The sequence below is a fragment of the Phragmites australis genome, chromosome 16 (assembly GCF_958298935.1).
Source record: "Phragmites australis chromosome 16, lpPhrAust1.1, whole genome shotgun sequence".
In the NCBI taxonomy this organism is placed as follows: domain Eukaryota; kingdom Viridiplantae; phylum Streptophyta; class Magnoliopsida; order Poales; family Poaceae; genus Phragmites; species Phragmites australis.
The window spans coordinates 26302543-26324373 of NC_084936.1; the positions used below are offsets into that span (position 1 = coordinate 26302543).

The window sequence follows — 21831 nt, forward strand, 5'->3', positions numbered from 1 at the left end:
CATGCGGTTGTACAGGATGCTAGAAACCACAACCTACCAAATGTAACTCGATCGAACCCACCAAACACAACTCAATCAATCAATCAATCAATATAAAACCCAAACATTCTCACCGATCTACGACAACGAATTAGCACTAACGCTGTCATTCCCCTACCCGACCAGTGTAGCGTCCCTGTTTGCCGTGTAACCTACGATGCATACCAAATCATTCCATCAAACACCTTTCGAGAGCACCAAATTAATTACGAGAGGGAGGCGACACATGCTTACCAAAAAACTCGCTGACGATGGCAGTGGAGCCTCTCAGCGTGATGATGTCCTTGGATGCAGTCCTCCATGGCTCGACACCATATATGATCTCATCCTCTGCTTTCTCCCTCGCAGTCATGGCTCCCAATCCGACACTTCTCTGCCGCGTGCATCGGTGCAAGGTCTGGCTCCCAACCCTACAAACACAATAGATTTATTTCCTAAAAAGAATGCTATATAGATGACTAAAATCACACACATGCTACTTGCCCTTCAAGACCTGACAATTGAATAACCTTTTCAATTATCTTACCATTTTCTCATTTCTGATATGCAACAGGATACATGAAATGTTGGAGCAATTTTAGCATAATTGATGATGCCAAGAGAACACAACATACCTGAAATGAAGTCTCAAGACAAAGCCCATAACAAATTTGGTTTGTTGCAGTTCCTTATTTTGGAGCAATTTTAGCTATTGTTTGAATGCTGCTTGCTACAACACAAGGGGAATGAAAAAAAATAGAAAAGGGAAAATTGCAGGTATTTTTAATTGAGAAATCTTTTCTGCACATAATTAAATATGGATAACTCTATGCAGTAAAGAATTTGACAGTGCAAAAGGTAAACTCCTTATTTGTAGATGTGGTGCAATAGAAAAGGATGGGAGGCATGAGTCAACCATAATGGAATCCCATTCAAAGCTATCCATTTGTATACGACAGAACATAGAATGAAGTCAATCACAATAAGCACCTTAGAAGCTCTTATGCTAATACATTTTCCATTATTACTTTCCCACTGACTATCAACAATTTCACTCAAAAGGAAAACTATATAGCTTTAATTGAATTCTGACATTTAAAAATTAGAGCAATAGTGAGGTAGAGAATGAAGCTCACGTTAATAGCCTAAGCAAGTGAAGGCCATGAGCTAGCACCATACCCACATCAACTTGCTCAAGAAATTAGTGCAAAAACATTGGTCTTCAAATCTGAATTTAAAGTTAGATCCAAAATAGTATCTACTTTGTAGACATACAAGCCAATTTGGATTATCTGTTTTAAAAAATTGTATGAGTTCAAACCACAAAAACATCATTTCATGAGTGAACATGGATACAAAATTGAGATACTAATGATCACAACCATCATCCTATTGCAAACAACTAATGAACACATATCTCTCTGAAAAGAAGTGAATTACCCTATTCCCATATCATAAAAGGGGACAGTGGCCTATGTGGAGAAGTAGGCCTATTCTTCATGGATAGGGGTGGAGCATGACCCGGTGAGGTGTTGGAAGCTTGTGGCAGCATGTCGGCAAGAACTGTGATCATATATGTCATTCCCCTGTATCCATCTATTAGAATAGGGGGTGGGGGGATTTAGAAACAATTTTTTTTTTGAAAAAAAGCTAATAAGTGGATTCACCAAACCTGGTCCCAACCTGCTAGCAAGGAAAACTGGATTTCCTCGGGCATCTACCTTGCACAAGCAGCACAAATTACACCAAAGTCATTCAAGTAAGCACATGCATGATGAATAAAAGAAAGCACAATTATTCCAATGGGTAGTTTTTGGCGAGCACCTAGCGTGCATCCATGAAGACATACCAGATTGTGCATGATGGTCGCCAGTTAAGCACAAAGCTTTCAACCATGAAAACATGCTACCGTTGATTAGAAGCAGCAGAACCACAAAAATCACGGTGAAGACTGGGGCGGCAATGTTCCTCGTTGCGGCAACATGCAATGTTCCTCGAAGTAGTATATGGCTTGCTGAGTATATTCTGTACTCACACTTACTATCATTCAGATGAGGAAGCCGATGCCGACTTTCCAGGAGGTGAAGGCTAGGATGAAGAGTAGTCCTAGAAGTCACGTTCGCACCCTAGCTGCGTGTGGCTTGGGTTGTTGCTCTCCGCTGTGTTTTAGTTGGCTGTTTGGCCAGGTTTATAATGAATATACTATGATTTGTAACCTTTTATACTCTGTAACCTTAATAATTATGTATGAAGTTTGACTATGATACTACATCTGTTATACTGTGCGTATTAGCTATTTAATCTAGGGATTGATACAGAGGCACAAGAGAACCCGAGAACAGGGTCTTACACTGGTGGTGCTAGAGGTGGGATGGAGGGAGTCCCCGGGGTGCTAGAATCTCCTGCTGGCAGTGCGAAGGCGTCTCGGGAGCGAGCGTGGATGGTGAGGGAAAAAAGTATGGATGACAAATATTAGAATAAAAGGCAAATAATGCATGTTTGATAGTATTTTTGGAAAGAGAAACGTAGTCCAATTTTGCATAGTGATTGTTTGATCAACTCTAGTGAACAGTGGAGATCGTTCGGATATATCACAACTGGTGAATTATATAGAAATATAGATATAGATATAGAAGGGGGATTTCACAAACCCTGCTGGGCCCAGCGCTGTTGTCCCCATGGGAGGGGAGCACCGTACGGGCGGACCGCTGCTGCTGCTGAGGAGCAGCAGAAACTGGGGCCTCCTGAGCGATGGGCTCCACTTCTTCGCTGGAGTTGGATCCGGTGCGTTGGAGATGATGTCCTCCTGCCATCCTTTTTGCAGAAATCAAGGCGAACTCAGAGATGCAACCCCCTACCTGGCGCGCCAGCTGTCGGAGGATGAACTCCACAAGCGAGGATCCGGAGGGATCCCCTTTGAGATTCGGACGGGGGGATGATTCTGAATCTACCTCGTATATGAAATAAATAGGAATAAATGAGATGCAGGTGGGACAGATGATCGGATGTAGGAGAAAATAAATGTTCTGGGGATTTTAGACAGGTTCGGGCCGCACGGAGCGTAATACCCTACTCCTGTGTGTATGCTATAAATACTCTGAAAATGCCTCTCCGAGGATCTCTTGTGTTACAAGGATGTTTGTCTAAGTCTAGAGCTTCGTGCTTCTTGTTCTTCGTCGGTTTGTCTCGGTCCTGAGGAAGCTGTTGTCTTCTGTGTGTTTGTCTTGAGCTTGATCTATCGATCTCTAGGACTCCGGGGAGCCCGCCCTCCTTTTATACCCGTCGGGGCGGTTAGCGTGCCCAGAAAGGATGAAGCGAGTTCCAAGGCGCCATAAATGTAAAGTAACCATCATGGGCTGTAATTTGATGTGATGGGGGGTTGAAAATGCGCCCCCCGTCCGGCCCTATCGTCATCATTCCACTTTTCAGCGGGTGCTGCGGGGAGGGCCCACCGGGCAGCCACCGAGCAACCCCGCGTGCTCGCCCGGTCAGAGTGAACCTAACACAGCAGAGCGGCAGGCGATATGACTCGAGCCCTGCGACGTTATCCCGAGGCGCGCTGGATGGTGCGCGATGGGACCCGCCGCATTAAATATCCCCATGCCTCCATGCCAGGCAGTGGCAGGGGCTGACAGCAGGCTCGGGGAGGGGGGGAGTGGCTGGAAGTGACAGGCCACACACCCTCTTAAATGCAGCATCAGGCCTCTCACCAATTGACACCTCACCGCTAATCCCCTGTGGGATCCACCGGCAAGGGGTTTCTCGAGTCCTCGGGGAATTGTGAGTGCTCAGGGACCATTGTTCATAGTCCCGAGCGCCCTCTCTCAGAACTGTGTCTGCTCGGGTCATCGGGGAACTCGGATGCTCGGGGACCACTATTCATGGCCCCGAGCGCCCTCTCCCAGAACTTGTCTGCTCGGGTCATCGGGGAACTCGGGTGCTCGGGGACCACTGTTCATGGCCCCGAGCGCTCTCTCCCGGAACTTGTACTGCTCGGGTCATCGGGAACTCGGGTGCTCGGGGATCACTGTTCATGGCCCCGAGCGCCCTCTCGCAGAACTTGTCTGCTCGGGCCATCGGGGAACTCGGGTGCTCGGGTACCACTGTTCATGGCCCCGAGCGCCCTCTCCCAGAACCTGTACTGCTCGGGTCGTCGGGGAACTCGGGTGCTCGGGGACCACTGTTCATGACCCCGAGCACCCTCTCTTGGAACTTGGTCTTCTCGGACCTCGGGGAGATAATCCCCGAGGAAGGGCGCCACGTGGCACTCTACTGTCCTGGCCTCGGGACTCGGGGACCCCCGGTTCCCATGTCACCGATAGTAATCTAGGAAAAGGGTGCAACAACACAAAATAGGGGACGAAAACCCAAAGACAATTGGGTGCTGCATTTCACATTGATTGATACCTAGTTTAATAGATGAAGCGTACTAAGGCAATGTTTAGTTCGGTCGCTGTGAAATCCTATGGCATGTAGTAGCGGCGTAAGAGCAAAGACGAAAATCCAGGTACGAAATGAAAATGTATTTCATGAGGTTCTTCAGATGATACCTAGAGTTTTGGAAGGTATTGAGAATCAAGGTGGCCATAATACCCACTAAGTTGATGACCAACTCATGCGAAATGTTCTTCGGATCCTACACCAACTCATGTGAATCAATTAGCCTATTTTAATTTCTAGTTAGTGCATCAGGTCATTTTGACGATAGAGCCACCTTCTCACTTCCGATTGGTACAACACAAAGACTTTTACACTTTTCTTAGTAATGGCTACTTCAACTACTCTACTACTAAGGACTCACCATGACATACTCCTAGGCTCTACAACATACCATGAAAACTTTGTCATGCTTATGGTGGCTACTCCTACTATGACTTATGGTGGTTTGGTGGCAGGGGATGAGGCCACCCTATTTATAGTTGTGCAAGACATTTGGAATGTTGCCATGTGGCACATTCCACATACTTCTTACAAAATATCCAAATTCTTGAAATTTCCTCATTCTTATCTAAAATCCATATATTTCCTACCATGCAAAATTTTCTATTTTCTACATTTTTATTTACTTTGCTATGAAGAATGACAAATCTAGTCTCTTGTCATCTCCAAATTATTCTAGAGAAGTCCAAGTATGCATTGTTACTTCAACAAAAGAAATGCAGCGAAGGAGGCGAATGCAACGCAAATTACAGCCACCGACCACTACAAAATCCTACAACATGGTAGCAGTGGCATGAATTCTTAAATGGAAATTCGGAGATGAAGGGATATTGCATCTTCACGATGCCCAGACCACCTTGGATGATACCTAGGGCTCCGATGAGTGGAGATGATGTGAAATCCATCAACCGCACGGAGACTACTTGGTGCAATGGTGATAGGGCAGGGTGAGCGGGGTGGGGCTGGGCGTTGCGTTGGGGACGAGGCATGGTGATCTAAGAAGACGACAATGTTTTACCGGCTTACCGGGGGAATCGGTCCCTAGTCTCTAGCAAGTTGTTGTCCTTCTGGGCTTTGAATGGGCTTAGTACCCCGTGTTCGTTCTGCAACACATGATTTCTAGCAAAAGAAATACGCTTTTGCCCTTTTGCTAATTCATGGGTACCCACTAGACACGCTTTCATAGGAAACCCGTGTCCAAATAGAGCATTTCCCCTTCCATTAGACCAGTAAGCATGCCCGTGGAATCCACGTGACCATAAAAAAAGAGAAGATAAAAGATTTATTTGTACTACGAAAAGTAATACCTGTGATTTCTATGAAAGCTTGAAAACCGTCTACATGGACTTCGCAAATGTATACAAGGACATTTTGCACCAGCAAATGAGTTCAAGAATTAGGTACATTTATACATTGCACAATATTCGTATATAGATAGAAGATGAATTAAGAAACATCAGCATGAGTCCAACAAAAGAGCCATGGTGATCAATAGCGGATCAAGCTACTACACATTCAATTATTCATCACAACTGAAATAAAAACTTTAGTATTGCATATTCAAAACTCAGTTCACCACAAATGAAGCATTCGAGTACTTTGTTGCTCCTAAAGCGCCTCATTGACAGCTCGAGATCCTCAAAGAAGACATAAGTTGTAGACAAGTTAACAAAAATCATAAGTCTAGTCTATATTTTTCATCTTCCAATAGTCTTACCATAGTCTTGGATACAATAAGTCTTGGTATCAATATATAAGAGGTGAAAATATCACATCGGTGTAGTTAGCGATGTCTAAGAAAATTAAGAACTATAATACATTACCCTATCGACACGTTCATCGACTTGATGACAATAATTCCCATCAGTTCCAGTTTGACATATGTAAATCACTTCAGTTGAAAAACTGATGGTTTGCACACATCAAAGTAACATAAAATCCAAACTCAATCTACAATGGATTATCGGAGAATAAGCCACATGGCTATAGCCCTTGCAAACTTTGTTTAAGCTTTTCCAGCACTTTACGCCATATAAAAGGGCTATATATATACACACACACACACACACACACACACACACACACACACACACACACACACACACACACACACACACAATGAGCAGTGACATCTTAATTCATAGATGTTTTTTCATGCATTGTCAATTCCTTTTTTTTTCATTGTATCAATGTGCTTTGCTCTATCTGAGAGGAAAGCAGTGTACTGAACTGAAACTAAAATGCATGAGTTAAAGGAAGGCAGTGTATTGAACCAAGGCACATGTATTGTCTATAGAAAGGCTTGTTTCTTGTCTTAACAATAAGTATAAATGCTTTTAACAATCTCCATACTTACATCTCAAGAGTTTCTTAGATACGCCAGGCACCACAAAATCATGTCAGTTTGAAAAGAACAATTTAAAAAGAAAAAACGGAAAACATGAAGAAAAAAACTTTAAAACCATATAAAACTATAGCATTTGACAGTGCTTCCAAGACTTTCATAGAAAGCATAAGGAAGTTCTAAAATGTCAGCAGAGATAATGAAAAAATCATCTCAAATAAAATGTCAGCAGGGGGATCGTTGATTGCTCTTGCTATTTTAGTCAAACACATTGATCCAAGTAAACACACCTTGTGTCCTACAACACATCAAGAAGAGCATTTACATTGCATAGATCACTTCCCTAATTTAACCTCGCTTTGTTTCAAAACCTTTGAGACATTGGTGAATATCATGAGATTCCAACCTTCAGGTAATCAATATATGCCTTCATGAATCTACAAACAGAGCCTCAAGAAACAAAAAAGCCATCAAATGAGATGGGGAACCAAATAGATTCGAAAACTATAAGCCAACCAGTGAAGATTTCTAAGGCCATTATTATTGAGCAGGAAAAAAAGAATGACATTGCTTGCCTAGAATCATAATAAGAGCTTACAGTAATTATGAGGGTCTTGATATTGGTAGCTAGTTAGCTGGAAAAAAGACACTGTTTACAACAATATGTCAACAAAATGTTCCCTAAAAATCAAATAAATGAGCCATTTTCATTGTGGTCTATGTAAGATCTCCACGAACCCTTTGCAAACCAATTACTCTACATACAAAATGTGAAAATAAAAAAATGAGCCCTTTTCATGACCTGGCCATACCTGGTTTGAAAACCAATGCTGCATAGCCAAGATTGAAAATGTTTTGCAACACCAATTGCACCGGGCTTTAACTCAAGACCTACGTTGTTAAGTGTACCAAGATAGTTTGATTACTATTGTAGTCTGCATAAGGAAATCATGATTCGGCTGCTATGTGCCTTGATCAATTTTAAGCAACTTCAACAAAAATCATGATTCAGTGGGCAATGTTGAACAGTTGAAGGAAGACGCCTTCCTGGTTGTTTGGGTTGGGTACTCAATGGCAGGGCACACAGTGGGACATGCGGCTGCATGCATATGGAGCTGAGCAAGGACTGGTGGCACGGTACGCAGTGAATAAGAGGCGATCGAGACAACAAAGGGTCTCAACGAGGTCGAGGCAAGCCGGGGTGGTGCATCCTGGATGGCAAAGGTCGTCGACGTCAGAGAAGTGGGCGTCGTGGTGGTGCCGGAGAAGTTTCGCGCGTCCAAAACGGCGGCGAGGTGCGGGAGGGTGTCAACTAGGGGACGGGGCAATGTTGGAAGAAGGATTGTAGATTGATTGGGGTTGCAAAATCAATGTGAGAATTGATGAGATTGCCAAATTATTATGTGAATTGATTGGAGATTTTAAATTAGCGTGTAAATTGATTGGAATGAAGTGTGATGATATTGGAGCAATATGATTCTTTAGATCTCTTTGAGATGTACCGTGGAGATCCAATGTTCTTAGCAAACTCGTGTTTTTTATATTATTATAGATTCTCTCTCAAACATGAAGCTATTTTTTGTCACAAACTGGCTGTTTGTTTTCAAAATCGCTTAAACTCTGGTACAAACATTTTTATTTATAAAACAATTGAACATTTCAAATGCACTTTCTCAACAATTAATCTTAACAATGGTCAATTGGTAAACCTTATATATTGCACGCCCAATCAACGTGAAATTGTACGATTGTTTGAGATTCATGCCTGAGCCGATGGGTCTATTGTGATGCGATGCCCGATGCTGAGTGGGGGGGGAGGTGCATGCAGGAGCAGGTGTGGATCTATTTGGACATGTACCGATTTGTTGTTTGAGGAGGGACGAGTGGATGAGGAAGTAAGTTTGATTTTGAACTTGAAACACATTTTATCTCAAACATCGCATCCATTTAAAAAGCATTTTGAACCATGGTATTGTCTAAAAGTAGCAGAAAAATAAGATCCATGTTAAATATATCTTATTTATTTTTGAATTTTTAAAAATTAGAATATGCTATTTCAACAAATCTAATATATTGTTTCTGTAAATTACATCCAAAATGTTGAAAATGTTTTTTCTAAATAGTTGAATTAGGTTTTATATTTTTATTAAATCGATTGTTTTATTTGTTAAGTACATATAAAAGGCCCAAAACATAAAACCTAGAACGCAATGTGATTAATCATAGGGATGAAAAATAAAAATAAAGAAAACGTGGAATAGTGGGCTGCGCCTGTGCTCCTCCCACAGTAGGCCATACTGGGCCAGTGGGCCGTGCAATATGTTAGAAACTTCAGCATGGCCTACGCACAGGGACACTACTCCCAAGTCAGTCTCCATCTATATATATATATATATATATATATATATATATATATATATATATATATATATATATATATATCTCATCACACGTGTGTGGTGTGTGTCCCCTTTATCATCTTAAATAAATTTATATTTATATTTATATAAAATACACGAGTTACAGCAAATCCAATCAATCTCAACCATCTATCTAAATTGATCAAATAATCATCGTGCAAAGCTGAACCCCAATCCTCCTTCTAAAAATACATTCAATCTCCCATTATTTGTCTTTTATACCTAGACATCCAATATTTGTCTTTCATATATTCACCATCGGGTTTCTCCAGATGATACGACGTCTTTCGCACTTCGCTTACAGCGCTAGCTTTCTGGAGAGGGTGCACCACCGCCCATACGTCATCTCCGCCGCCATCTACCACAGAGGTCGTCTCTATCACGCTATCTTTACACCAATATACTATATGAGAATTGTTTTCATCCCTTTATAAATCGGTTATCATCTTAATACTCCTCGTAACGTTCTTAAGGACGACCAATTCTAGATGATATAGTCCTCTCTAACCTTGTGTCCAGTACTTATCATTCTTTCTCTCTGGAATTATACAATCATATTATGAATTATATATATATATATATACTATATTTTTATTTCTTTAAACTACTATATTTTAAATTGATTATATATATATATATGTGAAACAATCGCTAGTAAAGGAGGTCTCGAGGCTGCGAACCCTCGAGCCAACACGCCTTATGAACTGCGAGGATTGGAGAGAAAAAACGGCAGCGGCGGGGGCAAGCATAGCCATGGCTGACCTGTTAAACTTAGAACTCAATAATCTATATGTTCTTCTTGACGCAGCTTAATTTCTTCAGTGATGAAGTTTGCTGACAACCCCATTGCAGGATAAACTGGCGGAGGAGGAAGCTGTGCGCTTTCTCGGCACCAACGAAGCGACCGGACTGACGGAGGAGGAGGCGGCGGCGCGCCGCCTCAAAGTGTACGGACCTAACATCGTCGACCATCATCCCCAGGTTCGCTCCCTGTTTCTATGACCTATTTGAACGACGTTTGAGTGGGGGGGGGGGGTCTCTGTCCTGCCGAATTTCATAATTTGCATTATCACTTAAAGAACTGTGGTGGGTCGATCTCTAGCATACTGTCGTGGCATGGGCTGCAGCAACAGCTGCTGTATATTTCACCGTCTTTTGAGTTCAATTGGCATTCTCATATGTCGCCCGCAACTCTTGCAAGCAATAAAACAAATGCCTTTTGAGTTATGTGTATTGGAGTTATGTTTTGAAAAGATTGAATTTTTGCAACCTTACTACTGCTTACGTGTGCTGCTGTTTGATGTTCCTGGCCTCCAACACGGTGCTCCAAGTGGATGACAAGCTTCGTGCCACGCTCAAGCGCATCCTCTTGCTCTGGGGATGGGATCATTCCTTCAATCACCGAGTACATTAAGTACTCAATTGGATGGAAATCATGGGAGCAGCTTATCTATCCCGGGTCCAAGGACATGGTGTGTGTCATGCTTATCAATTTCTTGTCGTGGACAGCAATGGTGGTTGCAACTGTGTCCCTAGCCATTATCATTTCCTTACTTGGCTCCCTATGAACTGGCCATTATCATTTCCTTACTTGGGGGAAGTCTGAATGCATGCTGTGTTGCAAAGCGCCTTGCTAATCATGCTAAGGCACCGCTGGAAGCTATAGCTTTCGCACCAAGGGTGAAGGTTTTGAGGGATGGGATATGGAAAGATGAGAATGTGACAAATCTTCTTCCTGGGGATATCATCATATATCTCAAGTGTGGTGACATTGTGCCAGCCAATGCTCGTGTCCTGAACCTGGTAAGGATCGACACCAAAATCATCCGTGATGAAAGATGTGTCGACTCTGTGAAGGGCTCCCATATATACTATGGCTGGGCTGTGTTCTGTGGCGAAGGGACTGCTGTTGTTACCGCGACAGTCAATGGCATCCCCAGGAGCACTCTAAAGCTTTATCCGAAACGTTTCTCTTCGCCTGGGCAGCTTAGGAAGGGTGTCATGGCTGCTGGCTCCTGTTGCTTTTGCTTGATACTTGTTGGCATCATTGCCGAGGCCTCTTGTCAAATTCTTTTTCCTGCAAAACGAGGGCGTGCTGCAGATTGGCCACTTTGTGCCGCTAATTGGTGTAACACCAATGGCCATGCCTGCTGTGCTCCACCTGGTATTGATAAACTTTTGCTCTCAAATGATGATATACTCTTCAACACGACTGGGACTTTGACATGCAACAAACCCTGTTTTGACAAGGACAAAGTTGAAGTGTATGCAGACGGTATTGATAAAGACCATGCTATTCTTTTGGCTGCACGAGCTTCAAAAGCTCACAATGAACTGTACAAAGAACCAATTGATGCAGCCATTCTTGGCCTTATAGATGATCCAGAACAGGTCTTTATTAGGGACGGTTAACTTCTGTATGTTTTCCCTTCTTATTCCTTTCAAGAAGCCTTAACATACCAATTGATGTAGGTAAGAGTCGGCATTGAGGTCATAGAGCACCACTCCCGCTTCTTTGTTGCAATGATATTGATGTACATGACAACTTACATCGATGGAAATGGCTCCAAGTGTTCTGTACTCAAAGTTGACTCTGCATTGGTAAGCAATAAATCTTCTTTGCCAACTGTTAGAGTTTATCTCTTTCCCTGTTTAGGTGATCCCCTTCTCTATTTAGATGGCTGGCGGTTGAGTCTTTCCCGCCTAGCCTTTCCTTATGCGCCTGATCTCCCAGATCTTGTCCCTGATCTTGTTTCTATAAATCAGGTAGAGGAAGATCCTCGGTAGAGATCTATATATATTGTACTCCTGTTATTCAGTTCAATATACGCAATATTCGCGCTATCATGGTATCAAGAGACCGTCACGATCCCGTGACAACTCGCTTCCGCTAAACCTCACCTGCCTGCGTCGCCTCCCTGGTGCCGCGCCGCCGCCATGCCACCTGGTGACCCTCCGCCCGCTTCCGCCGCCGCTGATGCCCAGCAGCGCGCCGAGGACGCGGCCGCGCAGGAGAAGACCCGCCAGGACCTGGTTGGCGCCGCCGATGAGGCTGCCAAGGCCGCCGCCGCTGCTCAGGATCGCGTCCGCGCCGCCCAGGACGTTCTCGCGACGGAACGCCAGGTCGCTGCCGATCTTGAGCGCGTCGCGGCCGCTGCTCGCGGCGCTGCCTTCCCACCTGGCGACGGTGGCGCCCACGACGACGCCAGCGCCGTCGACGACCTCGACGTCCACGACTACGAGGCCGCCACCATCGCCAATCTCCACGCGCAGGCGGCGGGCGTCCAAAATATCCGTGCCCTCGTGCCCGTGGTTCTGGACCCCCTCTCCTCCCACTACAACCGCTGGCGCGACCTCGTCCTCCTGTCCCTCGAGCGGTACGCCCTCGCCGACCACGTCCTCTCCGACGCCGCCTTCCCCGCCGTGCCGTCCTGGCGGCGCATGGACGCCGTCGTCCTGTCGTGGGTGCTGGGCACGCTTTCCCCCGAGCTGATGGAGTCCGCCCGCACCCGCAACGGCACAGCACGCCACGCCTGGATCACCGTCGAGGCGCAATTCCTCGGCAACCACGAAGCTCGCGCCCTCCGCCTCGACGCCGAATTTCGTATCTTCGTGCAGGGCGACCTCTCGATCGACGACTACTGCCGCAAGATGAAGGGGATGGCCGATGCTCTCGGCGACCTCGGCAAAGTCATCCGCGACCGCACCCTCGTCCTCAATGTGCTGCGCGGCCTAAACGAGAAATTCGCCCACATGAAGGTCCACTTCAAGCGCTCCAAGCCGTTCCCCTCCTTCGATGAGGTCCGCAACGACCTCATCCTCGAGGAGATCGACTCCAGCGCGCCAACACCACCTCCAGCGACCGCCCTCGTCGCTGCTCCGACGCGGCCTTCTGGCGGCTTTGCTCCCCCCGGCACCCGCTCCACTGGTGGCCCGGCGGCGCCCCATGGCGGATCCACCAGCTCCACGGCGCCCTCTGGCAGCACCGGCGGCGGCTCTGCCGGTAGAGGTCACCGGCGCCGTCGTGGCAACGGCGGCGGCGGCGGCAAGGCCACGGCGCCATGGCCCTCGATCTACAACCCGTGGACCGGGCAAATCACCATGTGGCCCGGTCCGCAGCAGCGCGGTGGCCAGGCGCCGCGTGCGCCCGCGCCCCAGGGCGCGTACCAGCAGGCCCTGCTGGCTGCCCCGGGCCACTACACACCTCCGCCGGCCCACTTCGCCCAGCTCGCCCCTGGGCCATTCTTGCCGACGCCGTTCGGGCAGGCCCAGCAGCCGCTTGGGCCACCTCCGCAGCCCACCACGGTGCCTGCTGCCTCGGCTCACCAGGCCTCACCGTGGACACCGTGGTCCGGATCTTGGGATCAGCAGTCCCTCGCCAACAACTTCAGCACCATGACCCTCAATCCTCCCGGTGCAACTGATTGGGTCATGGACTCCGGCGCTTCCAGTCATATGACTCCCAACACTGGTAACATCTCCTTGTTTCGCCCACCACGCTCCTCCTCCATTGTAGTTGGCAATGGATCTACTTTACCTGTCACAACGTCTGGCCACTCTGTCCTACCGGGTCCCTTTTATCTCAATAATATCCTTGTTGCCCCTGATATCATTAAAAACCTCATCTCTGTTCGTCAGTTCACTATTGATAATAATTGTTCTGTCGAATTTGACCCGTTTGGCCTCTCTGTGAAGGATCTCAATTCCAGGAGCGTGATCGCCAGGTGCAATAGTTCCGGGCCCCTCTACACTCTCACCGCCCCAGTGCATTCCACGGAGTCATGCGCCCTTGTTGCAGCACCCCCCTTCACCACTTGGCATCGTCGCCTTGGGCATCCTGGGCATGAGGCTCTGTCCAAACTCGCTAGTACCTCTGCCATCAGTTGGAATAAAAATACTAGTGATTCTCTTTGTCATGCATGCCAAGTTGGTCGTCACATTAGATTACCTTTTGGAACCTCCTCCTCGCGAGCTCTTAAGAATTTTGATTTGATTCATTGTGATCTGTGGACCTCCCCTGTTACCAGTATATCCGGTTACAAATATTATCTTGTTATTCTTGATGACTGCTCGCACTTCCTTTGGACGTTCCCGCTTCGGCTCAAATCCGAGACATTTCCCGCCTTGGCTAATTTTTTCTCTTATGTGAAGACGCAGTTCGGTTGCACCATTCGAAGCATTCAGTGTGACAACGGCCGCGAGTTTGATAACTTCTCAACTCGCACCTTCTTTCTCACCAATGGCGTCCTGCTCCGGATGTCGTGCCCCTACACGTCCTCTCAAAACGGTAAAGCCGAGCGTATGATTCGTTCCATTAATAACATCATACGTTCCATGCTCTTTCAGGCCTCCCTTGCCCCGTCATACTGGGTCGAAGGCCTTCACACCGCCACATACCTCATCAATCGACTACCCACCACAACACTGGCACTCGGCACCCCCCATTTTGCCCTGTTTGGTTCCCATCCCTCCTACGACCACCTCCGTGTGTTCGGCTGCGCATGTTACCCCAACATGTCCGCCACCGCGCCTCACAAGCTTGCTCCCCGGTCGAGTCTTTGCGTCTTTCTTGGCTACTCCAGTAATCACAAGGGTTACCGCTGCTTGGACCTCTCGTCCAACAGAATCATCACTTCCCGCCATGTGGTCTTTGATGAGACATGCTTTCCCCTCGCTGGCTCTCAAGCATCGACCACTGACCTTGACTTCTTGTCAAAGTTTGAGGTTTCGGTCTTTCCGATCGGTCCCTCCCCTGCAGGTACTCGCCTCGCCTCGCCTGGCACCTCGCCAGCCGCAGTAGCTGCGACCAACGCCGCACCCGCTACAGCTGCTGACGCCCCAGGCCTGCAGCGTCTGATGCCGCACCTGCCCACCGCGCCTCCCATGGTCTCGACCTCGACGACAGCATCCGCGCCACGCACGGCCACGGTGTCGCCTTCACCCGTCGCGCCACGCGCGGCCCCAGCGGCCTCGGCATCGCCCGCGCCATGCGCGGCCATGGTGTCGCCTTCACCCGTCGCGCCACGCGCGGCCCCGGCGGCCCCGTCATCCCCCGCGCCACGCGCGGCCCCGGTGGCCCCGACATCTCCCGCACCACCCACGGCCCCAACGGCTCCCGCGCCACGCGCGGCCTCGTCTCCTGCGCCCCGCACGGCCTCATCACCGACGGCACTGGCGCCTGCTGCTCCCCGTGCACACGCGACGACTGCGCCCCTGCTGGTGTACAGCCGCCGTCCACGCCCTGTCACTGCTGCGCCCGTCCTGGCGGCACCCTCTCCTTCACCGCCCGTGGCTCCTGCACCTGCCCGGCTTCCACCTGGTGCTGTTCCCATCGCCCCGGTGGTTAACCAGCACGGGATGGCCACCCGCGGCAAGTCTGGCTTTCGTCTGCCAGCTGCGTTCAGTGCCACGGCCCTCTCGCCCATTCCGAAGACCTATCGCAGCGCCCTCGCCGATCCACACTGGCGACGCGCGATGGAAGAGGAGTACGGCGCCTTGCTCTCCAACAACACGTGGGATCTCGTCCCACGTCCTTTCGGCGCCAACATCGTCACCGGCAAGTGGATTTTCCGCCACAAGTTCCATGCCGATGGTTCCCTCGACAGATATAAGGCACGTTGGGTCCTCCGTGGTTTCACCCAGCGCCCCGGTGTGGATTATGACGAGACTTTCAGTCCGGTGGTCAAGCCTGCGACTGTTCGTACTGTTCTGTCCCTGGCGCTCTCTCAGCACTGGCCGGTTCACCAGCTCGACGTCAAGAATGCCTTCTTGCATGGCACTCTCACTGAGACGGTCTACTGCTCACATCCCACAGGTTTTGTTGATCCTACTCAGCCACATGCTGTTTGTCATCTCAATAAGTCACTGTATGGTCTGAAGCAGGCGCCTCGTGCCTGGTATAGTCGCTTTGCTGCGCACTTGCTCCGTTTGGGATTCACTGAGGCCAAGTCTGACACCTCCTTGTTCATCTATCGCCACGGGACCGACAGGGCATACTTACTGCTATATGTGGATGACATTGTCCTCACTGCCTCCAGCCAGGATCTCCTTCGTCGCATCATCACTTCACTTCAGAAGGAATTCTCCATGAAGGATCTCGGTGTTCTCCATCACTTCCTAGGTGTGGCTGTTCAGCAATGTTCTGAGGGCCTCTTTCTTTCACAACGGCAGTACACTCTGGATGTGCTTGAGCGAGCTGGCATGACCAACTGCAAGCCGTGCAGTACCCCCGTCGACACTCATGCCAAGGTCTCCTCCACAGTCGGTGCACCTGTCAGCGACCCCACTCAGTACCGCAGTTTGGTTGGTGCATTGCAGTACCTCACCTTCACTCGGCCTGATATCTCTTATGCTGTTCAGCAGGTGTGTCTCCACATGCATGATCCTCGTGACGTTCACCTCTCTGCAGTTAAACGCATCCTGCGCTATCTGCAAGGGACAATTGGTCATGGCCTTCTTCTGCGACCATCGACGACCTCTGCTCTACTTGTCTACACCGATGCTGATTGGGCCGGTTGTCCGGACACACGCAAGTCTACTTCAGGCTACGCTGTGTTCCTTGGTGACAACCTGGTTTCCTGGTCCTCCAAGCGACAGAACACGGTGTCCCGTTCCAGTGCCGAGGCTGAGTACCGGGCGGTCGCCAATGGCGTGGCCGAGGCTTGCTGGCTTCGACAGTTGCTACAGGAACTCCACAGTCCCCTGACGAAGAGCACCTTGGTCTATTGTGATAATGTCAGTGCTGTCTACTTATCAACCAACCCTGTTCAGCATCAGCGAACGAAGCATGTCGAGATCGATCTCCACTTCGTCCGCGAGCGTGTTGCTATTGGAGATGTTCGCGTTCTCCATGTCCCGACGACATCCCAGTTTGCTGACATCTTCACCAAGGGGCTTCCCACTTCTGTTTTTTGTGAGTTTCGCTCCAGTCTTAACGTCTGTCCTGTGGACGTTCCGACTGCGGGGGGGGGGGGGGGGGGGGGGTGTTAGAGTTTATCTCTTTCCCTGTTTAGGTGATCCCCTTCTCTATTTAGATGGCTGGCGGTTGAGTCTTTCCCGCCTAGCCTTTCCTTATGCGCCTGATCTCCCAGATCTTGTCCCTGATCTTGTTTCTATAAATCAGGTAGAGGAAGATCCTCGGTAGAGATCTATATATATTGTACTCCTGTTATTCAGTTCAATATACGCAATATTCGCGCTATCACCAACAAATCAAAAGAAGTAATCCCTCCTTTAGTACCACATTGCCAGTTTGCATTGCCTCACTCTAGCTTAGAATACCTGTTGTCTCAAATTATAGCACCTCTAGGTTAATTCTTTTACATAAAACGAGAACAAAAGTGAAAGTGGGTTCCTATGCTTGATTAGCCCCATCCTAAGGTTGTTGAGCTTTGAGCGGATTCTGGCCTAGGCTGTTAAAGCAAAGTACCCGTGTAGATGTTTTTTTTTTTCAATTATCTTCTTTTCTTGGCACAGGTTGTTCGTGAATGCAGTTGTAGCGAAGAAGTCAGAGAGCATATACTCACACATATTGATAAGCTCGGTCTTGATGGGTATAAATCCATTGCTGTTGGACGTATAGTAAACTCTCAATTGGACATCATTGGTCTTCTACCTTTCATGGATGAGCTCAGAAGCGCTAGCGAAGAAGCTGTTGAAAATCTTACTAATATGGGTCTGAGAGTAATAGTACTTACAGGTGATCTCAGCCATCCCCCCCATTTCAATTTGATAGTCATGTCATATTTTCATCTGCTTTTTAAATAATAATATTCACAAGTGTTTGTATTTGGTATCTTGCTCTGTTCAGAAAGCCCAATGGCATTTACAGAGCATGTATGTGGAAGACTCGGAAAACTGGATTTGAATGTGTTGCCTGCCAATTCTATGCGGGGTTTGGTACGCACCAAAAATGAGCTTTTCTTGAATATGAATGGGATTTCTGCCTTGAGAGTTCTCTTCACAGGTCTGATTTTTGCCTTGAGAGTTCTCTTCACAGGTCTGATTTTTGCCTTGAGAGTTCTGCTGATTATTGCTACTTCTGTCTTATGATGCCAAGGACATCTTTTTGTGAATTGTTTGCTTACTAAGTTGCTCTTTTAATTTATCATTGTAGAATTCAACCCTCATATTATATCAAATCTTAGAATTATTTATGGGCGTCGTTGTGCAATGGTTGGATATGAATTTTTGGATGGTGAGTCTATCCATCAAAGCAATATTGGAATTTCAGTTGCTGATGCCACTGATAGCACCAAAAGTGAATCTGATCTTGTTTTGACCGACCATGCCTTACTGTCTGTTTCTTCTGCTATTCAAATTAGCAGAGAAATTTGCCAGATCATGAAAGGGTGCATGGTAAGTCGTGCACGTCCATTCAAATATCCTCTGTTCGCAATGATTTCTAGGTTGTGCATGTGGATAATCTGTGGTTCAATTGTAGGTTTATGCTGTTTCATCAACTCTCCATGCTGTGAGTAGAAATATAGAATTGTGATTGATTTTTCTTTTTTTTCTTCCACTGATAATTGTAAACTTTTGACGCTAATAAATCTGTTTATCTGTTGAAGTTTGCTGTCCGTCTTATTTTACTTCTATGGAGGATTGATTTATCCTGTTTCCCGATGCTGGTGATTGCTGCTTGTAACTACTGTGAGTTTGTAGCTTCATAATGCTGATTATTTGTTTAATGATTTGCTATCTGAATTTATTTTAATTCCCAGGCACATCAACTGCAATGTTATTTCAAAGGGTCAAATCGTCTAAGTCACCACATAGCTGGAAAACAAAAAAGATTATTGCAACTGGTGCTGCTTTCGGAAGCTATGTAGCCCTGAGTACAGTCATTTTTTTCATAGTCGCAACTAGGACCGACTTCATACCTGTGAGAACTTATTGCCCTGATTTTTACTTGTGGTTTTCTAGTACCAAATCTAATTAATAGTATTTGATAGCACATATTCAAAGTAAGATCGCTGATTGGCAATGATGAAGAGGTTGGATCTGCCCTGTTCATTCAAATGAGCATGGTTAACCATGCTATTGGACTTTCTGCCCAATCATACGATGGCCACTTAACTTATTGCCTTGGACCTCTTGTCACAATTTCTTTTGCTTTATCTAAACTGGTGAGCTAATTCCCTGATCTGTTTCTACCTGAATGTAATATCTGTAGTTTTCTTCGTTTTTTTCATTCTAATAACCATCTGCCAATTCTCATGTAAAATGAGCTTGCAATGCACTTGCTGTCCGTGTCCCGAATCCTAAATCTTAATGGGAAATTGAAAATTATACTTGTTAAACTGCCTGTGTTTATGCTCATTTTGAACTTAGCTCAGTCATAGTACCATGCTATAATCAGAGACAAATTTTAGTTATTAATAAGTGCTTGGATGTGGTGGACAAGCCAATTAACAGAGTACAAATTGAAAACCTAGTCTTGCACCATATTACAGTCTTCTGTAATGTTATTAGACCCGACTGAGGCCTCATGTCAGTGGGCCACTGGTCAGACCGCTTGTCTATTTAAATAATTTTAGAACGCATATGAATAAATAATCATTAAAGTAAATGATTATTACTAGTTTGTAGATACAGTAAACTTATCATGTGAAGTATAAATTTTAAGCTCAGTAATGCACGGGTTATTGAATGCACTCTTTTCAGGTGGCAACGTTTGTTGCTGTTTATGGTGATGTGAATTTCGCTCTACTGAAGGGCGTAGGTTGGGGATGGGCTGGATTCATCTGGCTCTACAACCTTGTGTTTGTTTTGGCCCTCGTATCGATCTGTAAGTATTGGAGCGTAATTATCTTTTATTCCGCTTTTTTTATTGGACGAGGTGTGTTACGTCGTGAAGCTATGGAGCCAACTGCTTGCATTCCATGCTACTCCCTGTGCCTCTAAAAACTTCAGAGATTTTTCCTTCTCTGCTTATCTAAGTAGTTTCCACTTGGTCCTCAAATTACAATCACAATACTGAAACTTATAAGAGATCCATTTGTTAGGGTTTAATTAGTTGTATAAAGGCTTAGCCCACTGATTGATTTATTTGATCTGTTCTTTGGCAGGTGACCCAAAGCCCAATTTAACTGAGATAGCCTGCACGAAGCTGTTGTTCACTAGTTGGACTGAGTGGATGAAGAAGTGCAGGAAGTTGTTCAATAGGTGTAAAATGTGGATGGAGATGTTGACGCTTTCTGCTATCTCATGCCTGATTCTCCTCTGGTCTATATATGCATATCTTCGCATTAAGGTCCAGTAGCAGTAGGTCCTAGGCAGCCTTGCCATTTTGCAGTAGAATCTAGTTTCAGGTCTCAAATCAGCGACTAAGCAACATATATTCTTAACATGTGTAAAGTAAAAATTCGGATCAATATCCTCTTGTCATCGATTAGGTTTCGCTTTTATTACCTGGTAATTTTGGCAGTTTTCCAGGGCTGCTGCTGCTGTTTTCATATTTCCATTGTGCATCTGCCTTCCGGCTAATAGGTTGAGCAAATCGTTTTGTATGTCGAGCTTTTTCCCGCTGTTTAGCTGCTGAATGCTGCCTGATGAAACAGGGCATATATCCTCCCTTGTGCCAGCTGCAGGATGATTTGTTTCATTCTTGTCATGACGCCCCGGTGATGTCGCCAAGTCCGTGGGAGCGTCCTGATCATTTTGGAAGATGAAATGTGCCATTAGCGGGTCATCATCGAATTTTCTTACAATTGATCTTGAATTTGATTTCTTATAAATTGCGTTTTGGGAGGAAGCAGAAGGTTTCGCATTTAAGAGTTTTTAGTTGTTGGTGCTTCATTCTAAAGCATGGTAATCTTGATAAGTTCGAGTCACGTTCTTTCAATGGTATTTTCTTAGGGTATTCTTTTCATGATCATTCTTACATAGTCTTTAATCTTGACACTAACACCATCATGAAGTCTTGTGATGTGATATTTGATGAATCAACCCCTTATGCTAGTTCTGTCTTTGAGTGTGCAGGTGACCAGGAGATGAGCAAAAACATCTTTGTAGATGGAAACCTTCTAGCTTCTGGGGATGACGAAGATGATCCACTACTTCCTACTATCCCACTTGCTCTCGAGTTGTTTTCTGTCTCTTCTACACCAGTAAAGGGTCCTATAACATCTACTTCCACTTCAGCTACTTTCGAGTCTGCACCAGTAGTGTTTGAGAGGGAGATCATCTCTTAGCGTGAAGCTCCTCAACACATTCAGCGGCGACACCCTCCATAGATGATGATCGACGACATCAATGAAAAGGTAACGAGATACAAATCTGTTCATTATGTTCATTTCACCGATTCTGCATTTGTTGCTTTCTTTGAGTCCCATAATATTGAACATGCTTTATATAATTCGAGTTGGGTCAATGCCATGCATGAAAAGCTAGAAAACTTTGAGAGAAGCCACATTTGAGTCCTTGTAGAGCCACTATAAATGTTCATACCATATGAACCAAATAGGTTTTCAAAAATAAACAAGGGGATGATAGGTATGTAGTTAGAAACAAGGATAGATTGATAGCTCGGGGTTTCATTTAGGTAGATGGGATAAACTTTAAACAGATATTTGCACCAGTAGCTAGGTTGGAAGCCATTAGGATCCT

At 46.3% G+C, this 21831-nt stretch overlaps 1 protein-coding gene across 1 annotated transcript; it reads left to right on the forward strand.

The window, feature by feature from the left end:
- Window positions 1-8017: 8017 nt before the first annotated feature.
- On the forward strand, window positions 8018-12009 carry LOC133895180 (plasma membrane ATPase 1-like). Its single transcript, XM_062335348.1, has 5 exons — window positions 8018-8146; window positions 10075-10203; window positions 10759-11613; window positions 11695-11823; window positions 11989-12009. The coding sequence occupies exons 1-5, from the start codon at window positions 8018-8020 to the stop codon at window positions 12007-12009; spliced, it is 1263 nt and encodes a 420-aa protein (XP_062191332.1).
- Window positions 12010-21831: the final 9822 nt, after the last annotated feature.

What these genes read in the sequence shown, in the direction of transcription:
- LOC133895180 (XM_062335348.1), top strand. Translation starts at nt 8,018, where the DNA reads ATGGCAAAGGTCGTCGACGTCAGAGAAGTGGGCGTCGTGGTGGTGCCG. An exon ending in GCAATGTTGGAAGAAGGATT is followed by an intron (nt 8,147 to 10,074) that starts GTAGATTGATTG and finishes ACCCCATTGCAG; the next exon opens with GATAAACTGGCGGAGGAGGA. An exon ending in TCGTCGACCATCATCCCCAG is followed by an intron (nt 10,204 to 10,758) that starts GTTCGCTCCCTG and finishes CTGTGTCCCTAG; the next exon opens with CCATTATCATTTCCTTACTT.